Source organism: Bufo bufo, chromosome 1, assembly GCF_905171765.1.
Source record: "Bufo bufo chromosome 1, aBufBuf1.1, whole genome shotgun sequence".
Taxonomy (NCBI): Eukaryota; Metazoa; Chordata; class Amphibia; order Anura; family Bufonidae; genus Bufo; species Bufo bufo.
Window position 1 is genome coordinate 609,820,884 of NC_053389.1, and position 14,678 is coordinate 609,835,561.

Genomic DNA, 14,678 nt, shown 5'->3' on the forward strand with positions numbered 1-14,678 from the left:
CTCCACCCCCGTCCTAAAAAAAATAAATACAATTTTTTTTTTAACCATTTCTTGCCTGACACCTTTTTGAGGCCGGCACCTATTGTGACTGGGGTTTTCAACTTCACATGCATAGATAATAATAAAAAATTTAACCCCTTCCTGCCTCTTTATCCACTTGAGGCTGGGGCATCACATTTGCAAATTAATAATAAAAAAACCTGTTATCCATGGTGCTAGCCAGCACTGTGCATGGGTCTGTTACAGTGTTAAACCCTTCTACAGGTGGTGCATGTGCGCTACCGCCTCATGCAGTCACTCCTTCAGCACTTTCCCTTAAATCCACTGGATGTAGTACACACGGTCTCCTCCCACCCTCCCTTCCACATTCAGAGTATTTGCACAATCACTGGTTACTGTATATCCGGTCGCATTACCCTCCTCCCATAGGAGGAGTGATTGCACTATCAATGTATACTGTACATCCTATCGCATTACCCCCCCGCCACAGGTGACGTAATTTCCACTGGATACCGCACCCTCTGTCACATTACCCTCTTCCATACGTGGCGTAGTTGCACTCCACTGGATACGGTATAGGCCATAGCATTACCCCCTTCCATAGGTGGCGTAATTGTACTACCACTGGATACAGTACTTGCCGTATGCATAACTCCCTTCCATGGGTGAAATAATTGCATTACCACTGGATATAGTACTTGCCGTATGCATTACTCCCTTCCATAGGTGTAGTAATTGCTCTACCACTGGATACAGTACTTGCCGTATGCATTACTCCCTTCAATAGGTGGCATAATTGCATTACCACTGGATACAGTACTTGCCGTATGCATTACCTCCTTCCATAGGTGGCGTAATTGCACTACCACTGGCTACAATACTTGCTGTATGCATTACCCCCTTCCAAAGGTGGAGTAATTGCACTACCTCTGGTGGCTGTTCTGCCTGTCGCGTTACCCCCTTCCATAGGCGGAGTAATTGCACTACCACTGGATGCTGTTTTGTCAGTCGCATTACCATTACCGTACTTCCTGTTGCATTACCTCCTTTCACAAGTAGAGTAATCACACTAACTGGTGAAGTAACTGCACCAACATTGGATACTGCGACTACTACGCCACAGCACCAGATACCTTACCTCCTATCATATTCCTCCTCCTTCACAGGTGGGGTGTGGCAAGAGACGGTACCTACTAGTGCCCTATACTCCTCATCTGGTGGAATACGGGTACCACCACTGGATACTGCGGCTACTTCCACATTATCTCCTTTATTTTTGTGTGCTGGTTTGGGGCACCAGCATAACGACCTCTGTCCTCCCAGAGGGTTACCCCGCAACACTTGTGTGATTTATATACCCCCCATCACCGGTGGGCCTCCACCTTACAGGTTGGTCATGGTACTTGACATCTGCAATATGTAGTGCGTCAGCCCTAGAACAGAATATTGTGGTTACAGTCGAGTCAAGTGTTGCACCAACTCTGAATACTCTATCCACTACTCCTCCTTATCAGGTGAAGGATTTATGCTAGCACTCCAGATTGGCTACTACGGTATGTTCTCTTTCGCAGGTGGAGTATTCACACTAGCGCTAGAGATCGTAGTTACTGCTGTAGGGCCTCCCCCTCAGGTAGGGTTTCTACCTTACCACTGGCTTCAGCGGCTGCTACTGTATAGCTCCCTTCCCAGGTGAAGTGTTTATGCTAGCACTACTTAACTTGGCTAATACGGTATGGTACCATGGCTCCTACTGTATGGCCTCCCCCTCAGTATTGCCCTAGCTGTAGATCCTGTAGCTACTACTGTATGGCTCCCTTCTCAGGTGCAGTTTTGCTGTAGCCCTAGTTATTGTGGCTACCACGGTACGGCCTCCTCCTCAGGTGGAGTATTTGTGTTAGCACTACATACTATGGTTCCTACTGCACGGCATCCTCTTCAGGTGGAGGATTCGTCTAGCACTAGATACTGTGGCCTCTACTGTATGGCCCCCTCCTCAGGTGGAATATGGTACTAGCACTAGATATTATGGCTTCTACTGTATAGCCTTCTCTTCTTGCACTACCACTAGATCCTGTGGCTACTTCTGTATGGCCCTATTCTCAGGTGGGGAATTTGCCTTAGCCCTAACCTTTTTATCTGCTACCGTTTTGTTCCCTTCTCAGGCTCAGGGTTTATGGCCACCCCGCAAGCCGTGGTGGGTCCCATTTTGCTCCCTTCCGCACATCTTGCATTTGCACTGGGTATTGGTTCTGTGGTTTCTAACACTTGGCCTTCTGTCCCGTGCCATGTTTTGACCCTGTAGCTCCTCCTGCATCCCTCCTTCTACAGGTAAAACCTTTACACTGGTCCTAAGTGTGGTGATTGTATCTACAATTCCCACTCAGGTGGACCTCCTGCTCATTTTACACTACCAATAAATGCCATTGCTCTGACAAGTGTTGTCTTTCTGCTGGTGTTTGGCGTTGTAGCTGACATGCCCATTCGTGCCTGATGACATGGTGATCTGCATTCCTTTCTTCATCAAACCAGGTATTTGCTATAGCATGAATGCTATAGCTGATGAGCACCTAACTTCGGGTGCGCACTATTGTGGTATTTTTCAGTTGGGATAGCTTAGTTTCTATGGCACTTGTCTACCACATTGTTTTCATCACAAGTGGGACATTGGCGCTAACAGTTGATGCTGTGACACTATCGGCGCTGCCTCTCGAACATGAGTAATGACATGACCTTCGGTGGTGGACATACTTCTTCACTGCTCATCCCGTGAGTCGGCTACATTACTCCCCCCACTAGGCAAAGCTCGGTTACTGTCACTCCTTGCCAATAGAGGTTTCGTTCCTGGAATGCAACACCCAACACCCTTTCTACCTTATGCCACTCCGCAATACGAAGGGCTGCATTGTTTTCTCAGGCTGTTTAAAGCCAGTCATGATATGGTTCTGGATCCAGCATCACTTACATTCTTCCTTTTGTCCAGTGACGGTGGTAGTTTTGGCCACGCTCTTATGCCGCATTCATCTCTGCTGCACAGCTGGGATGCTATTGGTCCCCGAGGACTCTGTTCTTTCCTCTCAGACTTCTCCCCAGTTGCCTATCGCCTTTCAATTTATACCTTTGACTGGTTCCCCTTGTGTTTTTTCTTTTGTTTTTTTTTTCATCTCCCTTTGCCGTTCTTTATCTTTTATTGCAAATTGGTCCACAGATGCCGCCTCATCTTCCTGGGAGATCGCTTCAGGACTGGTCTTGTGGATATTCTGTGCTGCTATATCCACATCTTCTGAAGTCTCTCAAGCCCTTGGGCTTCCTTTTAACTGGGCTTTCCTCTTTCTACCCAGTCTAAGCCACTGCGTGTTCTTCACTCTCTGGCTGGCCTTTCAGGTTCATACTCTATCTGTCCAATTCAGGGTTTTATGTGCATCCGTTTCCCGCATTTTAAAGCGGGATCTTATGGCCAGCCTTGGCTTTTGTTCTGGATTCTGTTCCCTCCCCATGGTACTGCTTTAGAATGTCCCATGGTCTCGTAATGATACAAGCGAGAAAATAGGGTTTTTGTGCTCACCTGTAAAATCCTTTTCTCGCTGAGTTTATTGGGGGACACAGTTCACACCCAGTGCGTACATTGCTAGCTCAACCTCATGGGTCCGAGCTGTTCTTGCTTCGGACCAATCTCCAGTTCTCCTCTTACTCTTGTTTTCTGTTGGCTTCTCCTGGCTGCTCCTACTGCTTTTGTACAAACTGATTAGCATGCAGGAGGGGTATAGCCGAGAGAGAAGGAGCTAACACTTTTTTACTTAGTGTCGCCTCCTAGTGGCAGCAGCAGCTATACTCATGGTCTCCTGTGTACTCAATAAACTCAGCGAGAAAAGGATTTTACAGGTAAGCACAAAAATCCTATTTTTCTTTATGCTGTTTCTACAACATAGCAGAATAATGGAAATGGATCATGGAAGTGTGAAAGAAGCCTTAACCTTTACTTAAACATAATTTCATATCATATTGTAATTGTTCTTCAGACCGTCTAATTGGTTTGCCTGAAGGTCGAGCTCGGAATCACAATCGTCCCCAGCTGGTTACTGGTCTCCTGGGAATCTTCATTGAAGACATTGCAGTAGGAGCAGAGCACACATTAGCTCTCTCGTCTGCTGGTGATGTGTATGCTTGGGGTAGTAACTCAGAGGGTCAGGTTAGTGATGTGATTTCTGCAACTTTATACATGGGTTATTTTTGTAAGGTTTTCTTTGTCTCCTTCAGTTCTATTTTACAATATTGTTTTCAGGGTGTTAATATCAAGCAACCATTATCCCGCAAAACCAATGATCTCTCCCTAGTTAACCTTTGTCTAACCATGCTTCCAGACCTTGTGTCTAGAAAGTTGTGTAAATTACTATTAAGTTCATTTATCTTAGTAAAGTTGGAAATTTCTTGAACAATTGTTTATTAAAGGGGTATTCCCATCTTAGACAATGGGGGCATATCGCTAGGATATGCCCCCATTGTCTGATAGGTGCGGGTCCCACCCCTGGGACCCGCACCTATATCGAGAACGGAGCGGGGAGCGCTGTGGCTGGAGGACCCCAGATTTCCCGGGGTCCGTCCACTACCAAGCGCTAATCCCCTCCTCCATAGAAGTGAATGGGAGCATGCCACGCATGTGCAGCCCATGCTCCCATTCATTTCTATGGGGCAGACAGCAATTGCGCTCTCCTACACTTTCGGGGCTCCGTTCTCGATATAGGTGCGGGTCCCAGCGGTGGGACCAGCAGCTATCAGACAATGGGGGCATATCCTAGCGATATGCCCCCATTGTCTAAGATGGGAATACCCCTTTAATAAACAATTGTTCAAGAAATTTCCAACTTTACTAAGATAAATGAACTTCATATTAAGACAATGGGGGCATATCCTAGCGATATGCCCCCATTGTCTAAATTGAGAAAACCCCTTTAAAGGGGAACATGCTTGAATAGAATAAAAGTGAGGCTGTCATAAATAGCTATAGCAAATAGTTTTAAAAGTACTCATTGAAGTTCCAGCTTTACTAGAGGTAGAGAGGATATTTTATCACAGGGGCATGCAAAAGGTTTTTGGACCAGGAATCCCACTGCAGTTTATCTTACCTTTCATTGTCATTGCTTTCAGCTTGGCCTTGGTCACACCAATCATGTACGTGAGCCCACTCTGGGCACAGCATTACAAGGCAAGAACATTCGTCAAATCTCAGCAGGGCGATGTCACAGTGCTGCATGGACGGCCACTCCTGTACCACCACGTGCCCCAGGTAACCTGCCACTAATTCCAATTATATGCTTTGGTTTGCGTGTGTTTTTTTTCTTTAGTTTTTTTGCTTGCTTGCTTTTTTACAGATCTCATCCTGTGACGTAAATGCCTGTTTCTTACCCCTGCATGTACAGGAAAACAAATATGATTTTTATTGCTTCACTATTATTTGCTTGGACATATATCACTTTTAACTAGCTTGTACTGGATCTTTAGGTGTGTCAGTGCCATTGCAGTTGGGCCTCCCTGATGTTATACCACCACAATACAGTTCTCTGAAGGACATCTGTACCCACACAGTCAGAGCCAGACTACGGCTACTTTATCATTTCTCTGATCTTATGTATTCATCCTGGAGGTTATTGAACCTCAGCCCCAACAACCAGGTAAATTCTGATTATGCAGTACTTAATGGTCAGCAGCTTGTGGCACTTCAGCTGTGGTGAAACTACAACTCCCAAAATTATCCATTCACATCTATATGAGCTCTGACAAATGCCAAGCAAGTGTGCATGCCAGGAGTCGTAGTTTTACCACAGTTGGAGTGCTAGAGGTTGCTGATCCCTGCAATACTTCATTCCTAACGATGATCAAAACTTGTCATATAATGTGGTGTTTGTGAAGTGAATGCCGATTTTTTTCTGGACAATGACCGATATTGATTTACTACTGACTGACAAATCCAGAATTCAGAAATAAGGGCCATCTGAGTTTTTTCATAAAATCATTCATTATTGTTGCTTGAGTGAGTACAGCACATGGTTACACATTTCACACCGAAATCAATGACAAGATAACATTAATCGTTAAAGGGTTGTGTAAAATAAAAAAATAAACATTATTAAAGTTCCCTCTGGTCCCGTGTCACTGCTCCAATTCTCCCCACACCGGTGCCCACTGCGCTGTTTATCGTTCATGTGAGCGATAACATATTTCTTAATGTATTTGACATTTCCCTTCTATATTAATGTGCTTTTTCTTTTGTTCTCTTTACAGAGTAGTGCATCTCACTACAATGCTGGGACATGGGGTATAGTACAGGGTCAGCTTAGGCCTCTGTTAGCACCCAGAGTTTATACACTTCCCATGGTCCGATCTATTGGGAAAACAATGGTTCAAGGAAAGAACTATGGACCTCAAATTACTGTGAAGAGGATCTCCACCAGGTTTGTTCTGTTACTACTTGCCTTCTCTTGCAGTTACCCTGAGCATCTTGCTTTTTTTCTTATGGACATTCATTCACCTTTTTTCTAATTGATCTTTTCATCTCTCAGGGGTAGAAAGTGTAAACCCATATTCGTGCAGATCGCCCGCCAGGTGGTGAAGTTGAATGCATCTGACTTGCGCCTCCCATCTCGGGCCTGGAAAGTGAAGTTGGTGGGAGAGGGTGCAGATGATGCAGGGGGAGTCTTTGATGATACAATCACTGAAATGTGCCAGGTGAGGTATTTCCTCTGAACCCCAGATATCAGCACCTTTGTTCACATCTGTAACTTTGTATATGGTATTGCACGTCTTCACTATATGAATCTTATGATATTAATCTTATCATTCATATTTCCTATTGCCCTTTTAATAGGAACTGGAAACTGGAGTGGTTGATCTTCTTATTCCTTCACCTAATGCAACCGCTGAAGTGGGTTATAACAGAGACAGGTAATGCATTTACCTTCCATCACTTTGTTACTACTTTCAACCGTTTCAGCGATAGTGTGTCCTTACCCTTAGGGCCCCTTCACACGGGCGTTGCGGGTGAGGGCCGGATGCGTTCAGGGTGCCTTGCGGGAAACCCGCGCGAGTAGGCACGCAATTGCAGTCAGTTTTGTTTGCGATTGCGTTCTGATGTTCAGTTTTTTCCGTGCGAGTGCAATGCGTTTTGCACACGCGTGAGAAAAAACTAATTGTGGTACCCAGATCCAAACCTGGACTTCTTACCTGAAGTTTAGGTTTGGATTAGGTGTTCTGTAGATTTTAATATTTTCCATTATAACATGGTTATAATGGAAAATAATAGCATTCTTTAATACAGAATGCAAAGTGAAATGTCACTTGAGGGTTAAAAAATAATAAAAACATTACTTACCCGGATACTCTTCTTTGTTCTTCTTGAAGGACCTGCAAAAGGACCTTCGTTGACGTCATCGCGCTCACCATGTGGTGAGCGTGGTGACGTCAGCGCAGGTCCTGCTGAATGAAGATAGAAGCACTTGCTTGCGGATGCTTGCGATTTTCACACAGCCCCATTCATTTCTATGGGGCCTGCGTTGCGTGAAAAACTCTGAATTTAGAACATGCTGCGATTTTCACTCAATGCACAAGTGATGCGTGAAAAACATTGTTCATGTACACAGCCCCATTGAAATTAATGGGTCAGGATTAGTGTTGAGTGAACTTCTGTTTTAAGTTCGGCGTCTAAAGTTCGGCTTCCGGTTAGCGGAGAATCCCGATATGGATTCCGAATTCCGTTGTGGTCCGTGGTAGCGGAATCAATAATGGCCGATTATTGATTCCGCTACCACGGACCACAACGGAATTCGGAATCCATATCGGGATTCTCTGCTAACCGGAAGCCGAACTTTAGACGCCGAACTTAAAACAGAAGTTCGCTCAACACTAGTCAGGATTCAGTGTGGATGCAATACGTTCACCTCACGCATTGCACCCGCGTGGAATACTCGCCCGTGTGAAAGGGGCCTTAGGCCTGGTTCACACGAACGTATGGCTTTCATTGTTTTTTGCGGTCCGTTTTTCACGGATCCGTTGTTCCGTTTTTGAGTTCCGTTGTGTTTCCTTTGCGTTTTTCCGTTCGGTTTTTCCGTATGCCATGTACAGTATACAGTAATTACATAGAAAAAATTGGGCTGGCCATAACATTTTCAATAGATGGTTCAGAAAAAACGGAACGGAAACGGAAGACATACGGATGCATTTCCGTATGTGTTCCGTTTTTTTTGCGGACCCATTGACTTGAATTGAGGCACGACCCGTGATTTACGGCCAAATATAGGACAAGCTCTATCTTTCAACGGAACGGAAAAACGGAAATACAGAAACGGAATGCATACGGAACACATTCCGTTTTTTTTTTGCGGAACCATTGAAATGAATGGTTCCGTATACGGACCATATACGGAACACAAAAAAACGGCCCGTACACTCGCAAAAAAAAACGTTCGTGTGAACTAGGCCTTAGACTAATGTTACCTGGTCATGTCAATTTTGTTTTTGCTAAAGCAAATGTACTGACTCAGGGCTCCTCTTATGTTCTAAGTTGATTTTAAAGTTTCAGCATTTATCATAGTGGCATTTTATTCTTTATTTTTCTGCATGTTTGTGTTGTCTTGATGAAATATTTTATAGTGCTGCACATTTTAATACAGTCTTTTCCTTCTTCTAAAGGTTCTTGTTTAACCCATCTGCTGGATTGGATGAGCACCTTATGCAGTTCAAGTTTCTTGGTATCCTTATGGGTGTGGCTATCCGCACAAAAAAGCCACTTGATCTGCACCTGGCCCCCCTGGTATGGAAACAGCTGTGCTGTGTCCCTCTAACCCTAGAGGACCTTGAGGAGGTTGATCTGCTGTATGTGCAGACTCTTAATAGCATTCTTCACATTGAAGACAGTGGCATCACTGAGGAGAACTTCCATGAGGTACCCTATTCCTTCCTTAGAGACACTGACTGTGACACTGATATATTTATTAGTAGGGTTATCATATAATCACTAGCTTCTACCCCCAATTTTTATAGTGCTGCTTCATTATCATATACAAACTTGCTAAATCTTTGCCTCAAAATCTTTTGAGATGCACACACCACATTGCCATGGGCTTACGTCTGTGGTGCAAACATTAGGATATGAGTAGTGTTGAGCGAACTTCTGTTTTCAAGTTCGGCGTACAAGGTTCAGTTTCAGATTATCTTAGAATTCCATTATGGATTCTGCCACCACGGACCATAACTTATGGTCCGTGGTAGCGGAATCCGTAACGGAATTCCTAGATAACCTGAATCTTGTATGCCGAGCTTGAAAACCAAAGTTTACTCATTCCTAGATATGTTAACATTTAGTGCAGTACAGTGGTGGCACATGAAGCCATTTGTTCTGGTAGAATCAATTGGACGTGTTTATCGATGTCCAGTATTTTTCCTAACAGTACAGGTAACAAGAAAAGTTAGAAATGAGGCAAAAGTATTGGTGCATGTAGTCATACTGGTTTGGTGCCTTTAGCTTATAAACCTATTTGTGTTCCTTCCAGTGGCGTACCTACCATATAGGCAGACCACGCAGCTGCTATTGGGCCCTTGAGGAAGGGGGGCTCGCCTTCCTAAAGTTAAAGGACCCTTTGATGATGTCATCACAGGTCCTGTAAGGGAACTGCACAGTGTAAAGTGTATTTCCCCAGTTAGAACAGTGCATCTGTCACGACCTGTGATGACATCATCTTCAACATCACAGGTCCTGCAGGATCTAGCAAAGGAACTGCACCAAAAATGGTGTAGTTCCCAGGTTTGAAAGGTACATTTGCCAGGACCTGTGATGACATCATCACAGGTCCTTCAACCCCTAATAGCAAGTATTAGAAGTTCACAATCAGCTCTGCATTGATCTATACAGACTGGAATGGAGTGGTGTGTATATATACAGGTGAAACTCGAAAAATCAGAATATCATGCAAAGTTCATTTATTTCAGTAATGCAACTTAAAAGGCAGGGGTGTGGAATTCCTATCGCCCGACGCCCGGGACATGCAGTTCCGGGCGCCAGGCAAGTATTTTGAACAGTTGTTTAGCCCTGTGCGGGCAAGTAGCAGGGACATGTCGGTTGGGCAGTAATAGGAGCGGTCATATGCTAGCCGCGAGCTGACCGCTCCTACATCTATGTCATCGTGCATATGAGTACCGTACATATCACTTCCTGCAGGCGGCCCCCGCTCCTCCCGGCTCCTGTATCAAAGTCTCCGCCCACCTGCCAGCACAGGAGCGCACAGTAAGTCAGCACACCGTCTCCAGAGACTGAGTAATTGCAGGCCAAGATGGGAGAAGAGGAGTGAGAGACCCCACGGCCCCCTGCAGATGAGCGTTCCTCCCGGAGCCTGTCCACATCGCAGCTCCCGGCCTGACCTGCAAGCGCTGACTGGGGTCACATAGCATTATACTGATTTATGATGCTATGTAACCCTTACAGTTCTGGAATGTGTTGGATAACACTGACAGCATTATGTCAGTGTTATCCAATAGATTCCAGAACTGTAAGGGTTACATAGCATCATAAATCAGTATAATGCTATGTGACCCCAGTCAGCGCTTGCAGGTCAGGCCGGGAGCTGCGATGTGGACAGGCTCCGGGAGGAACGCTCATCTGCAGGGGTGTCAGAAATAAAGGTTGTGCTGTCTGTCTTCTGAGGCTCTGGCCCTGCCTGCAATCTGCACTGCACGTGGCACTTGATAAACTATAATGTCTCCCTGTTTCCCCCATACAGTATAACGTCTCCTTGTGGCCCCCATACAGTATAACGTCTCCCTCTTGCCCTTATACAGTATAACATCACCTTGGGGCTGCCGAAAATACAGTATAACGTCTCCTTGTGCCCCCATACAGTATAACGTCACCTTGGGGCTGCCCTAGTGCCCCATACAGTATAACGTCACCAAGCGGCTGCCCCCGCACAGTATAACGTCACCCTGTGGCCCCTGCCCCCATACAGTATAACGTCACTCTGTGGCCCCCGCCCCCATACAATATAACGTCTCCCTGTGGCCCCCACCCCCATACAGTATAACATCGCCTTGTGGCCCCCGCCCCATACAGTATAACATCGCCTTGTGGCCCCCGCCCCCATACAGTATAACGTTAGTATAAGTTCAGGACAAGTAGATGGTCATGAGGGACAAGTAGATTGAGCCCCCACTTTAGTCCTTCGACAAGTAGTTTTTTTTTTTTAATTTCCACACCCCTGAAAGGTGAAACTAATATATGATATAGACTCATTACATGCAAAGCGAGATATTCCAAGCCTTAATTTGTTATAATTTGGATGATTATGGCTTACAGCTTATGAAACCCCAAAGTCACAATTGTGAGGTACCCTTTGCTCAGAGAGTATGGATTAATTAGCTGACTAGAGTGTGACACTTTGAGCCTAGAATATTGAACCTTTTCACAAAATGAAAATTTTAAGCTGCATTAATGCAATTCCTTTTAATTTGCATTACTGAAATAAATGGACTTTTGCACGATATTCAAATTTTTTTTAGTTTCTTGTGTGTGTGTGTGTATGTGTGTGTATATATATATATACAAAGATATAAAAAATACAAAAATAGTGATCATCCTTGCTTACAGTAGATATGTGCATTTCAATCAATATATGTACGTACATCCATTTAAAAAAAGAGAGTTTATGTCCCCTGCATACATAACCCCAAGATGTACATAGAGTGCATAAGTGCTCCGTGCATAAAGAGTTAAAATCTTTTATTTGTGATGCAGCTGCATCATATCTAAACAGACGTCACTGGTCCCGCCCCCTACGTCGCCGCGCTCCTACGTGCCAACTCCATGGACCGCAGCGTCATCCAATGGAGCGCATCGCTCTTTTTTAAAATGGATGTACGTACATATATTGATTGAAATGCACATATCTACTGTAAGCAAGGATGATCACTATTTTGTATTTTTTATATCTTTGTATGACTTTTTTACAAATGTTTACTATGCACAAAAGTCACGTGATGATGGAGTTGGAGATCATGTGACTTGATTGATGACATGTGTAATCACTGATTGTAATTATTTTGTATTGGATTGTGGGTATATATACCTGGTTGTATACACTGTTATGTAGCTTGATAAAGGCCTCATTGAGCAGGCCGAAACGTTGCCGGATTAAAGTCTATTGGGGTCTTCACCCTGTCACCTTAAAGCTGGAAGTGCTGCCTCATCATTTTGTTAAGTATATATCTTGGAGGAGGGGCCGGCCTCTGTGAGGAATTGCACCCAGTGCACAACGTCTGACTGTGCTGCTGCAATATTTGGGATTTTATATATATATATATATATATATATATATATATATATATATATATATATATATATATATATATATATTTATTATACGCTGCATATATTACACTGTTATAGATGCAATATGTACAGATATATAGTATATACAACAGTTTACTGATATGTGAGGTACAAGGTATAATAGTAGATGCAGTGTGCACAGGTGTATATAGTATATACAGCAGTGTACTGATGTGAGGTAGGGGATATAATAGATGCAGTGTGTACAGGTATATAGTATATACAGCAGTGTACTGATATGTGAGGTACAGGATATAAAAGTTGCAGTGTGTACAGGTATATAGTATATACAGCAGTGTGCTGATATGTGAGGTACGGGGTATAATAGATGCAGTGTGTACAGATATATAGTATATACAGCAGTGTGCTGATATGTGAGGTATGGGGTATAATAGATGCAGTGTGTACAGATATATAGTATATACAGCAGTGTACTAATATGTGAGGTACGGGGTATAATAGATGCAGTGTGTACAGATATATAGTATATACAGCAGTGTGCTGATATGTGAGGTACGGGGTATAATAGATGCAGTGTGTACAGATACATATATAGTATATACAGCAGTGGGGGCCCAATTTAGATTCTTGCTATGGGGCCCAGTGATTTCTATGTACGCCCCTGGTTCCTTCACATTAGGATCGTGCTGTAAAACTTATAGACTGCTTTTGATGATGTTTCATTGATATTCTCATTGTAGATGATACCCCTTGATTCCTTTGTGGGTCAAAGCGCTGATGGAAAAATGGTGCCCATTATTCCTGGAGGGAATAGCATACCCCTGACCTTTTCTAATCGCAAGGAATATGTAGAGAGAGCAATCGATTACAGACTGCATGAAATGGACCGACAGGTGAGAGACGCTGAAAGCTTTGCATGTTAGCTAATTTTTAATGACTTTTTACAATAGAAGCACAAGCTCCAACACATTTTGTCTCAGTCCGGTCTACTCCTCCTATGCATCCTGCTTCAGAAAGTAGTAATGCATGTCTTATGTGGAGACTGATATGCCTCTGTTTTCAATACCAGGTGGCAGCAGTACGAGAGGGAATGTCATGGATTGTGCCAGTTCCCCTCCTTTCACTTCTCACTGCCAGACAACTAGAACAGATGGTGTGCGGGATGCCAGAGATCTCTGTGGATGTTCTGAAGAAAGTGGTGCGATACCGAGAGGTTGATGAACAACACCAGCTGGTGCAGTGGTTCTGGCAAACGCTGGAAGAATTCTCTAATGAGGAGCGAGTCTTGTTTATGAGGTTTGTTTCTGGCAGGTCTCGACTTCCAGCTAACACTGCAGACATTTCACAGCGCTTCCAGATCATGAAGGTTGATAGGGTAAGTATACCTCTTAGTAATTTATACAAATAGCTGAAATATTTTTGGGACATTTTAACTCACAGATTCACCATTGACTTCTCTTCCATCTACAGCCTCACGATAGTCTGCCTACCTCACAGACATGCTTTTTTCAACTCCGACTCCCTCCATATTCAAGTCAGCCAATGATGGCCGAACGCCTGCGCTATGCAATCAACAACTGCCGATCCATTGACATGGACAATTATATGTTATCCCGTAATGTGGATAATACTGAAGGATCAGATACAGACTACTGAGTTCCAGATTTGAATATCCGCTCTCCAGAAGTGAAGGCGTGAAGTTCCACCAGGCATTTTAGAACACCTGCAATTGCTTTTTCTTTTAATAACAGAGAAAACTTATTTTAATTTAATTTCTCCCTGGGTCATTGTAAATGAAGGTAAAGTGAACTGACCCTTCCCTCTCTCGCTGAATAGAAGTTGCATGGAGAGCAGATTTTCTGTTGAGGGACAGGGTAAGTGGCCAACGGACATGGTAAGGTTTTCCAGATGTCCCTGGTCAGTGCTGTACTTGAATATTGTACATTGGTGCACTTATTGTTCACCCTCAAGAACCGTTTTACATGCTTATTCCTATTTATTTTGTTTTAATTTGGAAGTTGCCTGTGCAGGATTAGTTATGCAGGAAAAAAATAATAAACCCAACAGAAGGATTGTGTGGTTCTTATTGTGTGGATTTCCTTTTGATTGTTGTGTTTGTATTGTACGTGACTACCACACATGACTAACCCAAGGCATCACAAAGTACATGGATTTAATAATCATACAAATATTGGAGAAGATAAATTTTACGTTTAATGACCAAGTCCCTTCTGGCTCCCTAGTACAGAGTCACAGCAGCTCTGTGTTCTGCCATGCTAACTGCATTAGGTGCTGTATGTACGGAAATATTTACCCCTAGAAACAATGCTTTTAGGAGAGAGTGTGCATG

The 14,678-nt window shown here is 43.8% G+C and overlaps 1 protein-coding gene across 6 annotated transcripts in view; it reads left to right on the forward strand.

Annotated features, from left to right (window-relative positions):
• The window catches only part of HERC1 (HECT and RLD domain containing E3 ubiquitin protein ligase family member 1), a 186,126-nt gene extending 171,729 nt beyond the window's left edge, over positions 1-14,397 (forward strand). For all 6 annotated transcript variants that reach the window (XM_040413647.1, XM_040413648.1, XM_040413649.1 and 3 more), the window contains exons 70-79: positions 4,017-4,186; positions 5,143-5,281; positions 5,497-5,666; positions 6,277-6,446; positions 6,555-6,720; positions 6,860-6,936; positions 8,680-8,932; positions 13,069-13,221; positions 13,398-13,703; positions 13,799-14,397. In XM_040413647.1, coding sequence (XP_040269581.1) covers positions 4,017-4,186; positions 5,143-5,281; positions 5,497-5,666; positions 6,277-6,446; positions 6,555-6,720; positions 6,860-6,936; positions 8,680-8,932; positions 13,069-13,221; positions 13,398-13,703; positions 13,799-13,984 — 1,790 coding nt within the window. In that variant the 3' untranslated portion in view covers positions 13,985-14,397. The remainder of the gene's footprint in view (positions 1-4,016; positions 4,187-5,142; positions 5,282-5,496; positions 5,667-6,276; positions 6,447-6,554; positions 6,721-6,859; positions 6,937-8,679; positions 8,933-13,068; positions 13,222-13,397; positions 13,704-13,798) is intronic.
• The last annotated feature ends 281 nt before the right edge of the window (positions 14,398-14,678 follow it).